Source organism: Spermophilus citellus, assembly GCF_964194105.1.
Source record: "Spermophilus citellus genome assembly, chromosome: 4".
Classification (NCBI taxonomy): domain Eukaryota; kingdom Metazoa; phylum Chordata; class Mammalia; order Rodentia; family Sciuridae; genus Spermophilus; species Spermophilus citellus.
The window spans coordinates 52,224,612-52,238,560 of NC_138185.1; the positions used below are offsets into that span (position 1 = coordinate 52,224,612).

Below are 13,949 nucleotides of genomic sequence, written 5' to 3' on the forward strand. Positions count from 1 at the left end.
ATTTTCATTTTACACACAGATATTATAGTGAATTAACATCCTCCTACCTGATAAGATCTTCTCTATCTTGAAAAATTTGTGTTTTCCGATTGATGGTATAACTAGGAAACTCCATTCGGCCGAGATTGACCAACAGCACAGTAGAAAGCTGACCTTGGCCACCACAAGCAGCTTCTTCATCTTCCATGGTGTCTGTCAATGAAAACAGTAGCAAGATCCGGGAAAACACAGCCCTGGGGCCTTTACAGACTCGCAGTGACTGTCCAGCCAAGTCTTTGGCTCTGCAAAAAATATATAATATAGAAATGTCCTTCTGGTTATTAAGCATTTAAATGTCAGATTTTGCATATTAGTCTCAGGTACAATAAAGGTAAATGGCACTCATTTTCCTAAACCTAAAGCAAATCTACCACCTCCAACCATGTAAAGCTTAACCTCTCCAGAGCTCAGAGTCCCACTTAGAGACACAGGATTGATTGAATTTATGTCTTCAAATGGTTTCACATATCGTTTGGCTCAATAAAAGTGTTTCCTTCCCTAACCACAGAATAGGATGAGGTTTACCATGGTCATGAACACTTAAAATATCAAGAAAACTCATAAAAGTAATATCTCTTCAACATCACTAATTCTCAGCTATTGATTTTGGTAGCTCAAAAGCTCTTAGTAAGGCAGCATCATTTGTGTACCCGGAAATGGTACAAATCTGTACCAAGGTTTGGTGCTACTTACTAATGTACAAAGTACATTATTTGTGTTATTTTATTACAACATACCTATTTTCTAGAAGGAATAGGAGGCTTATTTCTTCACCCTAGAAATAAGTCAGGGAAAACACATTGTTTTTGGCAACCATAACCTAAGCACATTTCTACATTCTCCCTGAACATTAGAACTGCATGTAAGTAAGAAACATCTTCAAATGGTTTCATCTCCATTCCAGGGTCATCTCAGAGAGAATTCAGTTCAATTCTGGATGTCTGCAGTGTAGGTTTGAAGGTCTGAATTAAAGACTACGACCTGTAGCAGGGTTTCTCAGCCTTAGCACTACTGTATTTAGGCTGGATAATACTTCATTGTCGGCTCTATCTCATGCCTCAGATGATGTTCAGCAGCATCTCTGATCTCTACTCAATGGAAGCCATTAGCACCAGTATCTCCAGTGATAGCAACCAAACATGTGCCCAGATGATGCCAAATACTCCCTGGTAGTTAAAAATCACTTGAGAACCACTATCCTGGTAAGGACTTCATACCAACTCATTCAGAAGATAGGAAACCAAAAGCAGACAGTGCTGCATCCCTGGGAGCACTACAGAGATTTAGTGCTACTATCAGAGACCTGAGGGAAAAGAGTAGGGTTCCCATCACACCAACATTTTATTGAAAACTATTCATCTACAGAGACTGTCAAAAAGTACCCATTTCTGCTGGCCACAGTGGTATACACCTATAATCCCAGTGACTCAGGAGGCTGAGGAGGAGTCAAATTCATCAATTTAGCAAAGTCCTAAGCAACATAGTGCAACCATGTTTCAAGATTAAAAAATTACCTAAGAATTTACTGTCTTTGTTCTATTGACTATTGTTTTTGGTGCTAGAAATTAAAATGGTTTTTTTTTTTGTTGTTTTCTTTTGTTTTGTTTGGACACAAGATCGCACCCAGGGGCACTTTACTACTGTGATGAATCCCAATCCTTTTTATTTTTTTATTTTGAGACAGCATCTCATTAAGTTACTGAGTGTGACTCTGAACTTGTGATCCTCCTGCCTCAGCCTCCTGAGTCACTGGGATTACAGGCATGTGCAACTGAGCCTGGCTAGTATGATCTTAAGCTTAAAATAAGCTAAAAAAGAACCTAAGTTATTATAAATAAGGCTCTTCCAGGCTTCTCAATCTAATTTCAACTGAAATAAGGATTACAATTATAAAAAGCATACAATCTACAATAAGTTAGCATTTGTTATCAACATTTCAAATAATTTTACTCTTATAAAGTGAACAAACCTTTTTAAAATCACTGCTCTGATTCCAGACTGACTCTTGCCCCAAGTGCAGACTGAACGCTGTTTGGCCAATTTGAGAAAGTCATCCACTAGCTGCTGTTTCTGTCCATTGGGATTTACCAAGTGGAAGGTCTTAGCCAGAGTTTTCAGCTCAGGAGCAGAAAGAAGTTCAAGCACTTCAGAGAGTTCTTGCAATTCAGATTCTGAAATAAGTTTTTTTAAAAAAAGTGAAAAATTGTTCTAAGGAATTTTACTACTTTCTACTAAGTAGAATAGTAAAAGAAAGAAGGAAGTATAATGCCTTCCACTGTCATATATAAATAAAAAATAAAGAAGGAAGCTTAGGTAGATACAAATAAAATGAATTTTTACTGTATAAAATTTAAGTAGTTTGCCAAAACCCAAAACTAATTTGGTGAGTTTGCCAAATTCTCTCCATTAAAGACCATGGAAGATAGATACATCTTAAAAGTTCTGAAATAACAGAATTTCTCACAAAAAGGAAAATATGACTACAAAAAAGACACATGTGGAAAGCTATTATGGTTTGGGCATGCTGCTCAAATAGATTACTTGACTATATATTCCCTATCTTTGTCATCACAAAACCTCTAAAGGACTTTCCAAACCAGTTTAGAGTGATCATCCTCTTCTTCGCACAGTCCCTTCCCTGCTCACGTTCTTCAGACTGGAAATCCTTTCATTGGCTCACTCATTTGGCACACAGAAATCATACTCTGCTTTTATGGGCCCCAGACACCACACCAGGCCCTACACATTTGGCCTGGCTGGTCTCTGCCTATAAGGCACTCACAGTTTAAGCAGTGCCTTCTTACACACAACAAATATTTACTAAATGTGCACTCATGCCGGGTGATGTTAAGACCTTGGGCACACTACAAGGTATTTTTGTGGAAATTGCCTTTCCACAAGAAGCTTACCTCCTGGCATAGTAAATAAACCAATGATTATATGTTAGGTGGTAATAACTGCTAGAAGGAGAAAGAAACAGGTGAGATAAGGGAGCCTCGCAGGGAGGCTGGCCGTTTTACACAGGGTAGTCAGGCAAATTTCTGATGAGCTAACATAGCACAGAGGTGAATGGAACCAGGAATAAGCCACGTGGCCAGATAATGGAAACTCTCCTACATGGAGGGGATATTGAGGCCAAGTTTCTGAAACAGGAGTGCACTCAGCATGGTGAAGAGCACTGAAGCTGTGTGGCTGCAGCAGAGGCAGTGAGAGGGCAGCCACAAGGTCAGAGAAACAGCTAGAGAGATGTTGCATCATCAGTATGGCTTGGATTTGACTGAGTGTAATGATGAAACAAACATCTAGGTTCTGGTTTTGTTACTGAAAGGTTATTTAAAGGAAGGTCACAGCAGCAGTCAACTGGGATGCTGGTCAACCATATCAATTTATGGAATCTGCCCAGATCTTTCCCATCAAGTAGGGATCAAGAGTCCCTTTCCCAGGTGACCCTGATGGCAACAACATGTGGGAAGCAATGTTCCATGGAGGGCCTCGGTTCCTACTACCTAACTACTCATATTCACGCTCTTTTGCTGAGCCTCCATGACTTCCCCCCACGATCCCCATGTCCACCCTATCTAGCCCCACCCTAACTTCATCTTTACCTGCTGCTCTCCCATAACAAACTCTGCCCCAAAGGAACCATTCGGCTCAATTTGCTTATTTTGCTAAAATGTAAGCAACCTGAATCCAAAGCTCACCAGTTTTCGTTTTCCTCATAAATAAGTTTCCACACAATATTGTGTAGGTAGGTATTCAGTGAAGACTACTGACAAGACAACCCAGGGTATCACTGGAGAAGACATATTCTCCTTTACTGTTTACATAGGTTTAAATCAATTAAAAATTCTCCAGGCAATCAATGCATAAGAGCTGTATGTGTGTGCACATGTGGGTAGATAAAGTTTTTAGAAGAAATACACATTTCAAATAAGCCAGCCTTGTTCTTTTATAAAGATGGAAGAATCTGAGTAAAATTACTCAACTTCTTGCTGGAAAGAAAGAGACAAGGAGGGATGCATTTCTTCTGTGGCACAATCTCTACCTGGGTGATTTCATGGTCTTAAAACTGCAAGTCAGGAAAGCAAGAGCAGACAAGTTTTCACTGTCCTGGTGGTCTTATCTCATCACATGAATAATCTGTTGCACTAAGTTTAAAAACTTGATTTTAAAAAAGCAATTACTATTACCAGGCAACAACCAGGAGATGGCACCATACTAACAGTACCATCATTCTGCAGAAACTGAACTCTTCAGGTTACCATTTCATTTCTTAGTATCATCTACTGATCATACCTGTCTGGAGAAAGCCTGCGTGCTTCAATTCTTCAATCACAGGTATTAAGTCTGAAGCAATCTCTTCATATTCTAATTTATTCATCTTAATCCAGCTTAATTTACGTTGAAAGAGCCTTACATATAATTTCTGACCACTAGCTGTGATAAAGTTAAGAAAAATAGGAAAAATATTACTTTTTTTTTCTCAGAAACAATATACAAATTACCCACTTACTTTTAAAACCTGAAATGAGTAAATATACTATATTAGGAATATACATTTTCTTACCTTATGTATAATGATATAATTTCATATAAGTCATTTTACAAAGTTCCAATTTAGTAATGAACATGAGTCATTTTAAAACTTCTAAAATCAAATCCCCCTATTTTCTAGTCAATATTTCTTCTTCCTAAAAGAAACCCTACCTACAATTCTATAGTAATTTTGTTCTCTGCTTTCAGTTTAATATACATTAGTCCATTTAGGGCCAAAAATAGTCTGAATTTTTCAAAACAGTGCCTAGCTTAGATAGGACAGTCATCTCTACCTCAGAGTTCTATTCCAACTTACATAATTAACCTGTTAGGTCTATTTCCTTACTACTTGAATTATTTTTAAATTTCTGCCAACTCTAAAATAATATTATAGCTTTTAAATATTTCTACATTTTCCTTTCTTTCCTTTAAAGAGGCAGCTTTTACTTAAGACACATTGTATGTGATTCTCCATGGAAAGCAATTCAATGAATTTGTTAAACTTTCACAAAGTAAACTGTTCATATTTTCCAGTTATATGGAGGCCCAGATCCATCAAGTACTCAAAAAGTCACATAAGCTGGGCATGGTGGCACACACCTGTAATTCTGAAGCAGGAGGACTTCAAATTCAAAATCAGTCTCAGCAACTCTGTAAGACCCTATCTCTAAATAAAATATAAAATAGGGCTGGGGATGTTGTTGAGTGGTTAAGAGCCCCTGAGTTCAATCCCCAGTATCCAAAAAAAAAAAAAAAAAGTCAATATAATCAGCACCCATCCAAAGAACTGTGGCCAGTCTGGATTAAAGAGCCAATGTGACACCTTTATGTCCATACCCTGGTGAGACAAGAATGAGATGGAGGCTGTATGGACACTTTACACAACTTGCTGAGAAGTGCAAGTCACCTGTTAAAAAATAATACAAGGAATATCCTGATAATTCCACTGTGTGTAGTTTCTTAAATATTAGTAGTAGCTGAGTATGGTGGTACACACCTATAATCCCAGGTACTTAGGAGGCTGAGGAAGGAGGATCCCAAGTTTGAGGCCAGCCTGGGCAACTTAGAAAGACCCAAACTCAAAATAACAATAAAAGCATTAAATATTAGTAGCAATATCTAGGATGTTCTTCTTTTAATCAACTGAAGAGACAGACACGCCCATATTGCACTAGAGGACAGTGTGAAAACCATGTAAACAGTTCAACCACAAAGTAAGCTATTTCAACCTTGAAGTGATTCCATTCTAGAGCCGTCATGACCCTTTGTAACAGGGCAGCCACACCAGGGTGCCCTTTTCTTCAAACCTGCAAGACCAACTTGGTGCCACCACTGGCTAATATTTTTAAACGTACCAATTTAAGCCTGAGAGCTTCCATTTTCTCTACAACCTGACTTGAAGAGGTCAAGTCCAAGAATCTAAACACTGTTGGAAAAAAATTGTGCCTCAGATTGGTTTGTTATTTTTCCTAAATTTTATATTATTTTACTTTCATTTTTGAGGAAATGAACTGTGAAAACAAACAATCTAACAGGAAGCTTGATTACATGCCCAAAATGCAAAGTTATGTTTTTTTCAGTGTATTATTTAAAAAATCTGGCAGGGTCATTTTACATCCATCAAACATATCTATAAAGGAAAAAACAACTGCTTCCATGGCAATCCAAGTTCTGCTTGCTCAGTAGATAGCACCTACCTGCATATCCTTGATACAAATCTTATAGGAAGCTCGGATTCCCATTTACAAAATCACAATGATTTCTACTAGTCATTAGGTCACTGCCCATCACATCACCCTTCAATTAGGACAGCAAATGGGAAACAAAAAATTGAAAGCAAACAGGCTGAAGATACCTGATAATTGATGAAATTTACTTATAATTCCCTTCTCCTCTTCATCAAAGAGCATCATATCATCTTCATTCTCAAGTACAGCTTTCAGTACCATATGGAAATTCCGAAGATAGTAAGGATGACTCAGTGTTTGCGGCATCTTATCAGGAACACCACAGCTTGACCCTTGCTCCACAGCAGTGCTACAAGTGATTTTACTCTTTAAGCCACTCTCACCTTCCAAAACTTCTTGAAAGTTACTCCACTCAGAAGCAATTGTAGAACTTGGAAAATTTGCCTCTGAATTTGACAACTGTGTTTTAAGTTCTGAAACAACAGTCATTTCTACTTCTTTACAATTACATGCCTCAAGTTTTTCAACACCTTTATCATCTATATCTTTGACATTCTCTTGCTTTACAAGACTATCTTCTGAAGTATACTTTAAATTATTCCCAAGGAATAAATCTGGAGAAAATAACATGGGAGCTTTATCAGAGAACCCAGGGGTAAGGGTGAATTTCCCACATTTCTGAGCAGTCTTTTGGCTTTCAGCTTCCACTATTTTATCACCTTTTACCATAGGTTCAGAAATATTCTCTTCCTTTAGAGAATCACATGTAAAAATATTTTCTTTTTGAGAACTGTTCTCCAAAATTTGATCCTTGTCCTCAATTTCTAAACAGTTAGCAATCAGGCTTTTAACAGCTGTGGATGGGGAACTCTGTAGACAATTATTGCTAAATTCCTCATTCTTACTTAGTGACTTTTTAGCCTTTATGTATTTCCTGGACAATTTAGATGACAGGCTTCCCAAAGAAATGACTTTCACAGAATGATTTCTCAGCTCATCTTGATTTTTGCACACCAAGGCATCAGTACTTTTAAAGTAAGGACTGGTCTGCTGTTTTGCGCTCATTTTTGCCAAACCAGTTTGGTGAGGGATTGGACTTGTCTTTGGTGGTGACTTCCTTGGTCTTACATCTTCTAAGGCAGTATTCATTAAATCTACTGTGGTCACATTTGAATTCATTAAGTTAACCTGTACTGGATTCGTTTGAATGACATCACCATTGTTAGCACACATTTCATCAAGGTGCTGGTTTAAGTTATACCGGGGCACCATTTTACTACAAATGGGGCAAGCAAGTTTAGCAGGTGGTGCATTGTTAAAATAGGAAACGATAGAGTTAGATGAATTTTTTTTAGTTTTGTTGATTGATAAGCTTCTCCGAGGTCTTTTTTTGTCAGGCGATTTCCCTTGTGGCATTATGAGTATTAGAAAAATTGGGTGATCCAAGTAATAAAACACAGGCTATTTCTGGTGAAAGATAGCAATGCTTTACTTTTACTCTCTTGGCTTGAACTAATAAAAACGAGGACTTTATGTAACCTCATGTTTTCGTTTAAATTTCTACTTCCTACAAAATAAAACACATATGGATTAAAACCATCTTCATGAAATTAAACGTGGAACATTTAATTTCCAGGAAATTAAACATTTCCTGGGACAAGAGAACCCTAGGCTTGAGACAGAACACGGAGCAGGCTGCACGCAATTTTAATGTGTCTTTTATCATAAAATGACAGACTAGACTTATAAGGTTAACTTATAAAGTTGAGACCTTTTAAACATCTAAAATTACCCGTTTTTAAAAAGGGATTTTTTTTACTATTCCAGATCCTTCTATAAAAGCACAGCATCGGTAACATTTTCCGTGGGAGATGGTGCCCATCGGGATGGTTCCTCAAGGCAGCTCCCGCCTCAGGCCTGCACAGACGAACGCCCACAGTCGTCGCGGGGATCTGCACACACGCGTGGCTGCCACCGCCACAGCTTCCGCTGCAAAGCCCCTGGGGGCCAGCGAGCACTGCCAGAGCAGCGAGGCCAAATCCGCGGGCCTGGGATGCGCCCCTGGGTAGCGCACCCGCGGCCACGCGACCGCCCGGCGTCCTCCCACCCTGCGCCCCTCCCCTTCCTCCCTTTGCGCGGGCCATCAGCGCCACTCACGATTCGTCCCCGCAGCCCCGACTTCCCTCCAAGCTCCGCGAGACGGCACTCCAGGCATTCCCAGCCGATCTAGCGTCTCGATTCCACAGGCTCAGCAAGAGGAGGTTCGAGTGATCGATCTCCTTTCCTTGCCTCCTAGAAAATCCCAAACTGATGGGTTCACTCTAGCTGTGCCCCTGAGGGAGACCTAGATACCTCCTAACTTTCACACTTGGGCAGTGCGCCCCAGAACACCTTTTCTGTGGCTAAGTAGACTTTATATATGTGGTAACAATAGCAAAAGGGAGAAGAATGCAAATGAAACTATACTATTGCATGGTCTTACTTTTTAAATGAAGAGGCACCATATTAATTCCAAGTAGACTGTGATAAGGATGCATATTGTAGTTCCTAGAAAAAGTAAAAATTAATGCAAAGCGGTAGAGCTCAAATATTAGTGGAGAAACTAACATTTGCTAGCAAAGAGATAAGGAAAGGAGAGCAGGAGAAGAAAGCCTAAGACTTCCTTCTCCTCCTGGGAGAAGTCTATGTTACCCCTTTTAAAATAAACCCTTTTTGTTGTTGTTGTTGTTGTTGTTGTTTTGTTTGTTTGTTTTTGGTTTTTCTATAGATGTAGTTGGGCACAGTACCTTTATTTATTTATTTATTTGTTTTTATGTGGTGCTGAGGATCTAACCCAGGGCTAGGCGAGCTCTCTACCGCTGAGCCACAATCCCAGCCCATAAACTCTACTTTTTCTGCTTGCCTCCTCATGCTTTTCTAAAGTTAGATTTCAACATGTGAGGGAGCAGAACTCATCACTGGTAAGCAAACAGAGGTACCACAAACATACAGTATTCAAATACTAACCAAAATAACTGTAATGCTATATTGAAACAGAGTCTTCCTGATGGGAGTAACTACCAGAAAAAAACAAGATCATTTTATAAAGTCAAGTCAAAAGGGGCAATTCACAAACAAGGCATCAAAATCATAAGTAGGCATATACCTATTAACAGGGTTTCTATGGGGCTGGGGATGTGGCTCAAGAGGTAGCGCGCTCGCCTGGCATGCGTGCGCCCGAGTTCGACCCTCAGCACCACATACAAAGATGTTGCGTCAGCAGATAACTAAAAAATAAATATTAAAAAATTCTCTCTCTCTTAAAAAAAAGGCTTCTAAGCAAATGAAGAAAAAAACTTTACAGAAAGAAATAAGTAAATGCTAGAATAGACAAAAAAATCAGTAAAGATACAGAATATCTGAAAAATAACTGTCAAAGCTTTGGACTAATTGAAGTATGAAACATTATACTTAACTGTACACATTTCTTCCTTTTCCCGGTGTTATAGAGTTAATAATTCTGAAACTACTTCCTGTATTTTCTAGGCTTGTGCAAATTAATACATTGAAGATAATGAAAGCAAGTTTTCTTACTGTCGAAAAAGGTGTTACAAATGTGGGAAGAGTGAAAAAGCGAGATTGTAACTTATGGTGGTGTTTAATTGGAATTGGAGGTATTGGTATGAACTCATGAATGGCATACATATCACATATTCCCCCAACTTTTATCCCCATAAGCACACAATCATAGTTTTCTGCCTCTGTTGAATGGGCCTAGTAGCAATGAGACACAAGAAATTGGGCTATAAATATCATTCTCTATTAGGGAAAATGGGTTCCTTCAGAAAATGACTGATTCCAAGGAAAGTAAAAGATAAGAATGGAACATATAATAGCAACAGAAAATAAAAATGCTCAAAGAACAATAGGGACATATCAAAAGGACTCAGGGGTAAACTTCAAAAGGTCTTCTGCTGCTCAATTCAGGGACAATTAGAGCATCAAAGCAAATAATGATAAAGAACTATAAAGCATTACATAACATAAAAATCAGGTCCAAATTGAGATAAATAAATGAGAAGGGAAAGCTGCTCCTTATAGTAGAATGCCAACCAGTTTGTATAGAAGAAATAAATCAACAACTGATGCTGTAATTGGTGAGTGAAAGTTTGATGAGGAACAGATATTTATAGCATCAAAGTGTCTTCCTCATAAGTGACCGATTAAAAAGGAAAATACTAAATTTCCAGTGGGGAAACCTGGTGGCCATTACCTTAATCAAATGATCATTGCCATTATTAGCTTCATTAGGACAAAATATCTTTATATGAGGCACTGAAGACATCCACTGCTGTGGTTTTCCTGCCCACATTGTGTAACCTAGATCTAATCATGAGAAAATACGAATCAAAATCTGAAGGATATCTGATCTGTACACTTCAAAAATGTTAGTAAAGAAAGACAAAACTCAGGAACATTAACAGGTAACTGGAAAACAGAGACATGACAATGAAATACAAGTGATCTTGGAATGATCCTGGACTAGGAGGGAAAACAAAACTATGAAGGACACTATTGGGACAATTGGCAACATTTGAATATAGGCTATGGATTATATAACATTTTACTCATGATTTTGATTACATTGTGTTGCTATGTAAGTGAAGGACCTTATTCTTGGGAAATACTCAGGTATTGATAGGTGAAGGACCATACAACTTGTTCAGAAAAAAGAAAGAATGAGGCAAATGGGGCTAAAATTATTAGAATTTCCTGGAATTTAAAAATTTCAAAATGTATAAACCTCTTAAAAATGATGCACAGGGGGCATGGGAGTGTAACCCAATGGTAAAGTATTTGTCTAGCATGTATACAAGGCCCTGGTTTCAATTCCCAGCACTGAAAAAAATGAAAAAAAAATACACAGGGGGAAAAAACATGACAAAATACTCAATTTTACCAACAATCAGACACACAGACATGCAATATTTTTTACCCACTAGAAGGGCAAAAATATTAAGTTCACCAATAACAAATACTGACAAAGATATAACAGAAGTGCAAATTTTTGCAACTAATCTGGAAAACAATTTGGCATTGTTTTAGAAGGTCCACCTAGCAATTCTATTCTTAGATGAGAACTAAATTTTTAACACTGTGACCAGGAGGTCAAAATGTCATACTCATCATAGTGGAAACTGGACATCAATGTGTTCAAGAGAATGGGCAAATAAAATTGTAGTATATTCATACAATATTATGCAGCAGTAAAGTGATGCATAATTTCAAATACACATAGTTGTCTCTTTGGATCTGTGGGGGATTGGCTCCAGGATCCTACAAATACCAAAATCCATGAATGCTCAAGTCTCTTGTACAAAATGGTGTCATGTTTGCATAGAACCAAAGCATGCTCTCCTGTATTCATTAAATAATCCCTAGATGAATTATACCTAATATAAATGTTATAATATAAATGTTATTTATTGGGGAATAACAAGAAAGAAAAGTCTGTACATGTTCTGCACATTTGCAATTTTTTTCTTCCCAAATAGCTGGGATTACAGGCATGTGCCACTATTATATTTTTGATCCAGCATTGTTTGAATACACAGTTGCAAAACCTACAGAGGGATGACTGTATTTTGAATGAATTTGAGAGAAATCAAATGAAAAAATAAACCAAATAAAAACATTCTATTTTCATAATTCAAATGCTAGCAAATGCTAAATAATATATTGCCTTGAGATACATGCATGTGTGATAAAATATATACAAATCGAAAGGAATGATGAACAGCCCACTCAGATGTAACCACCATTTATTTCCTCCTTAGCTCTGTCTCCAGTGATGAGTGAAGTATTGGGGAGGTGCCCAAGTGTTGGTTTTCAGGTTAAGGGTAGTTTCATGAATGTCCTATTGTATTTCTCATGTATATACAAGATGTGTGTAAATATTCTACTACAATGCATTTTTTTTAATAAGGGAAGGATTTTTCTGTGGTTCCAACAACAATGCCTGGCCTCTGGTACAAACAAGAATCTATAATGAATATAAACTGTAGAATACATCAAATATCACATTGAAAAAGTGAATGGACTGACACATCTTTCCTAGAAGTGAAGATATTAAAACACAAAGCAAATATAAAGGTTATATAAACTCTGTGAATACCTAACTATCCTTGGACAGATAAAATGAAACACCTCTCCAAGTCAACACCTAATCCTGACAAATAAAATAATCAAGAGAAAGAGAATTAAGCCAGTAATGAGTAGAAACTGGAAAGCAGTTGTAACTTCAAAAGAACTACAAAAATATAAATTCCTAGAGCGATGTTGATACTCAAATCATCACTGAAAAATACCACCTTTGCTAAGCCTAGGAGACCAGAGGATACTCAAAATACTTGGTTAGAAGATGAAGGTATACTAGTGAACTCTAGTTTATGTTTTTAATATTTATTTTATTTATTTTTATATGGTGCTGAGGATCAAACCCTGGTCCTCACACATGCTGGGCGAGCACTCTACCGCTTGGATTAAAACAATTACAAGTCAGTATTTATAGGTGCTATAATCTTCCAAATTCATGTGTTGAAACTTCATGGTCAATGTGATGGTGTTAAGAGATAGGACTATTAGGAAATGATTAATAATAGCATAGCCCAAAGAGATGGGATTTGCACACTTGATAAAGAACTTGAGGGAGTGAATTCTGACCCCTTTTGTCCTTTTGCCATGTGAGGACAAAGGAACAAAGCACCATTTTGAAGCATAGACCCATTACCAGACACTAAACTTGCTTGTCCTTTGACCTTTAACTTTCCAGCCTCCAGAGTTATAAGAAGCTAAATTCTTTTGTCTATAAATTACCCAGTCTCAGGAATTGTGATAATAGCACAAAAGGACTGAGAGTTGGTGCTTAATTGAGCTTAGTATAGCCTAGTTCTTTCCAGCTGAAAACAGCTTCTGCATTAATAAACAAACCTCCACAGGATTTTTTATACTGGCCTCTGTAGACACTAAACCAGAGGGCTTTCCCTGTTGCTTTAGGTGAATCCTGTTCTCACTCTCTACTCACATGAGCTTAGGTTTTAATGCATTCCTATGAAATCATAATATGAGATCATACTAGACAAATACATTTTTCCTGAATGGGGAGGTTGAAACAATGAGCAGCTAGTGGTCAGAGCCAGCTCTCTGCAGACTTGTTAGTTCACCTTCCTGGCTATATTGAACTTCCATCACTTTTAGATTACACCTGTCCTCTCTGTATCTGATTACAGACAGCAATCTGTAGTTTACTCTAACTCTTTAGTCAGGTGACATGGGATTCTTTTCCAAAGAGAAAAGGTATAAATGAATCAAAATGTAACTGTTCTGTTAAATGATATGACAGTGGGAAAAGAAAGTCAAGACCACAGCATGGACTTCTACTGTGGATAGCTGGGGATGAAGGAGGTGGCTGGCTTTGTACCCTCCTCATCCTGCAGACCAGTTATGATTATTAGCTGGCATGCATGAGCTGGACTATCCAGAGGGAGAGAGCTCAGTAGGATCAGCTCAGGCAGCATCAGTATAGGAAAGGCCTAGGGAGTTAGGTCCTGCTTCACATCCAGAAAAACCCAGGCAGACTTTCCAAACGTGTTAAGAGTTTGTTATTGCACATGGTGGAATTCTCAAATATCCTCCATTAATGCAAAG

At 37.9% G+C, this 13,949-nt stretch overlaps 1 protein-coding gene across 2 annotated transcripts in view; it reads right to left on the reverse strand.

The window, feature by feature from the left end:
- FAN1 (FANCD2 and FANCI associated nuclease 1) overlaps positions 1 to 8,453 on the reverse strand; it is a 35,961-nt gene extending 27,508 nt beyond the window's left edge. The window contains exons 1-5 of one of the 2 annotated variants that reach the window (XM_081291245.1): positions 8,421 to 8,453; positions 6,431 to 7,830; positions 4,336 to 4,476; positions 2,009 to 2,210; positions 48 to 281 (exon numbers count right to left, since the gene is read on the reverse strand). In XM_081291245.1, coding sequence (XP_081147371.1) covers positions 48 to 281; positions 2,009 to 2,210; positions 4,336 to 4,476; positions 6,431 to 7,679 — 1,826 coding nt within the window. In that variant the 5' untranslated portion in view covers positions 7,680 to 7,830; positions 8,421 to 8,453. Of the gene's footprint in view, positions 1 to 47; positions 282 to 2,008; positions 2,211 to 4,335; positions 4,477 to 6,430; positions 7,831 to 8,055; positions 8,397 to 8,420 lie in introns of those variants that run through there. The other variant, XM_081291244.1, reaches the window with a different exon arrangement.
- Positions 8,454 to 13,949: the final 5,496 nt, after the last annotated feature.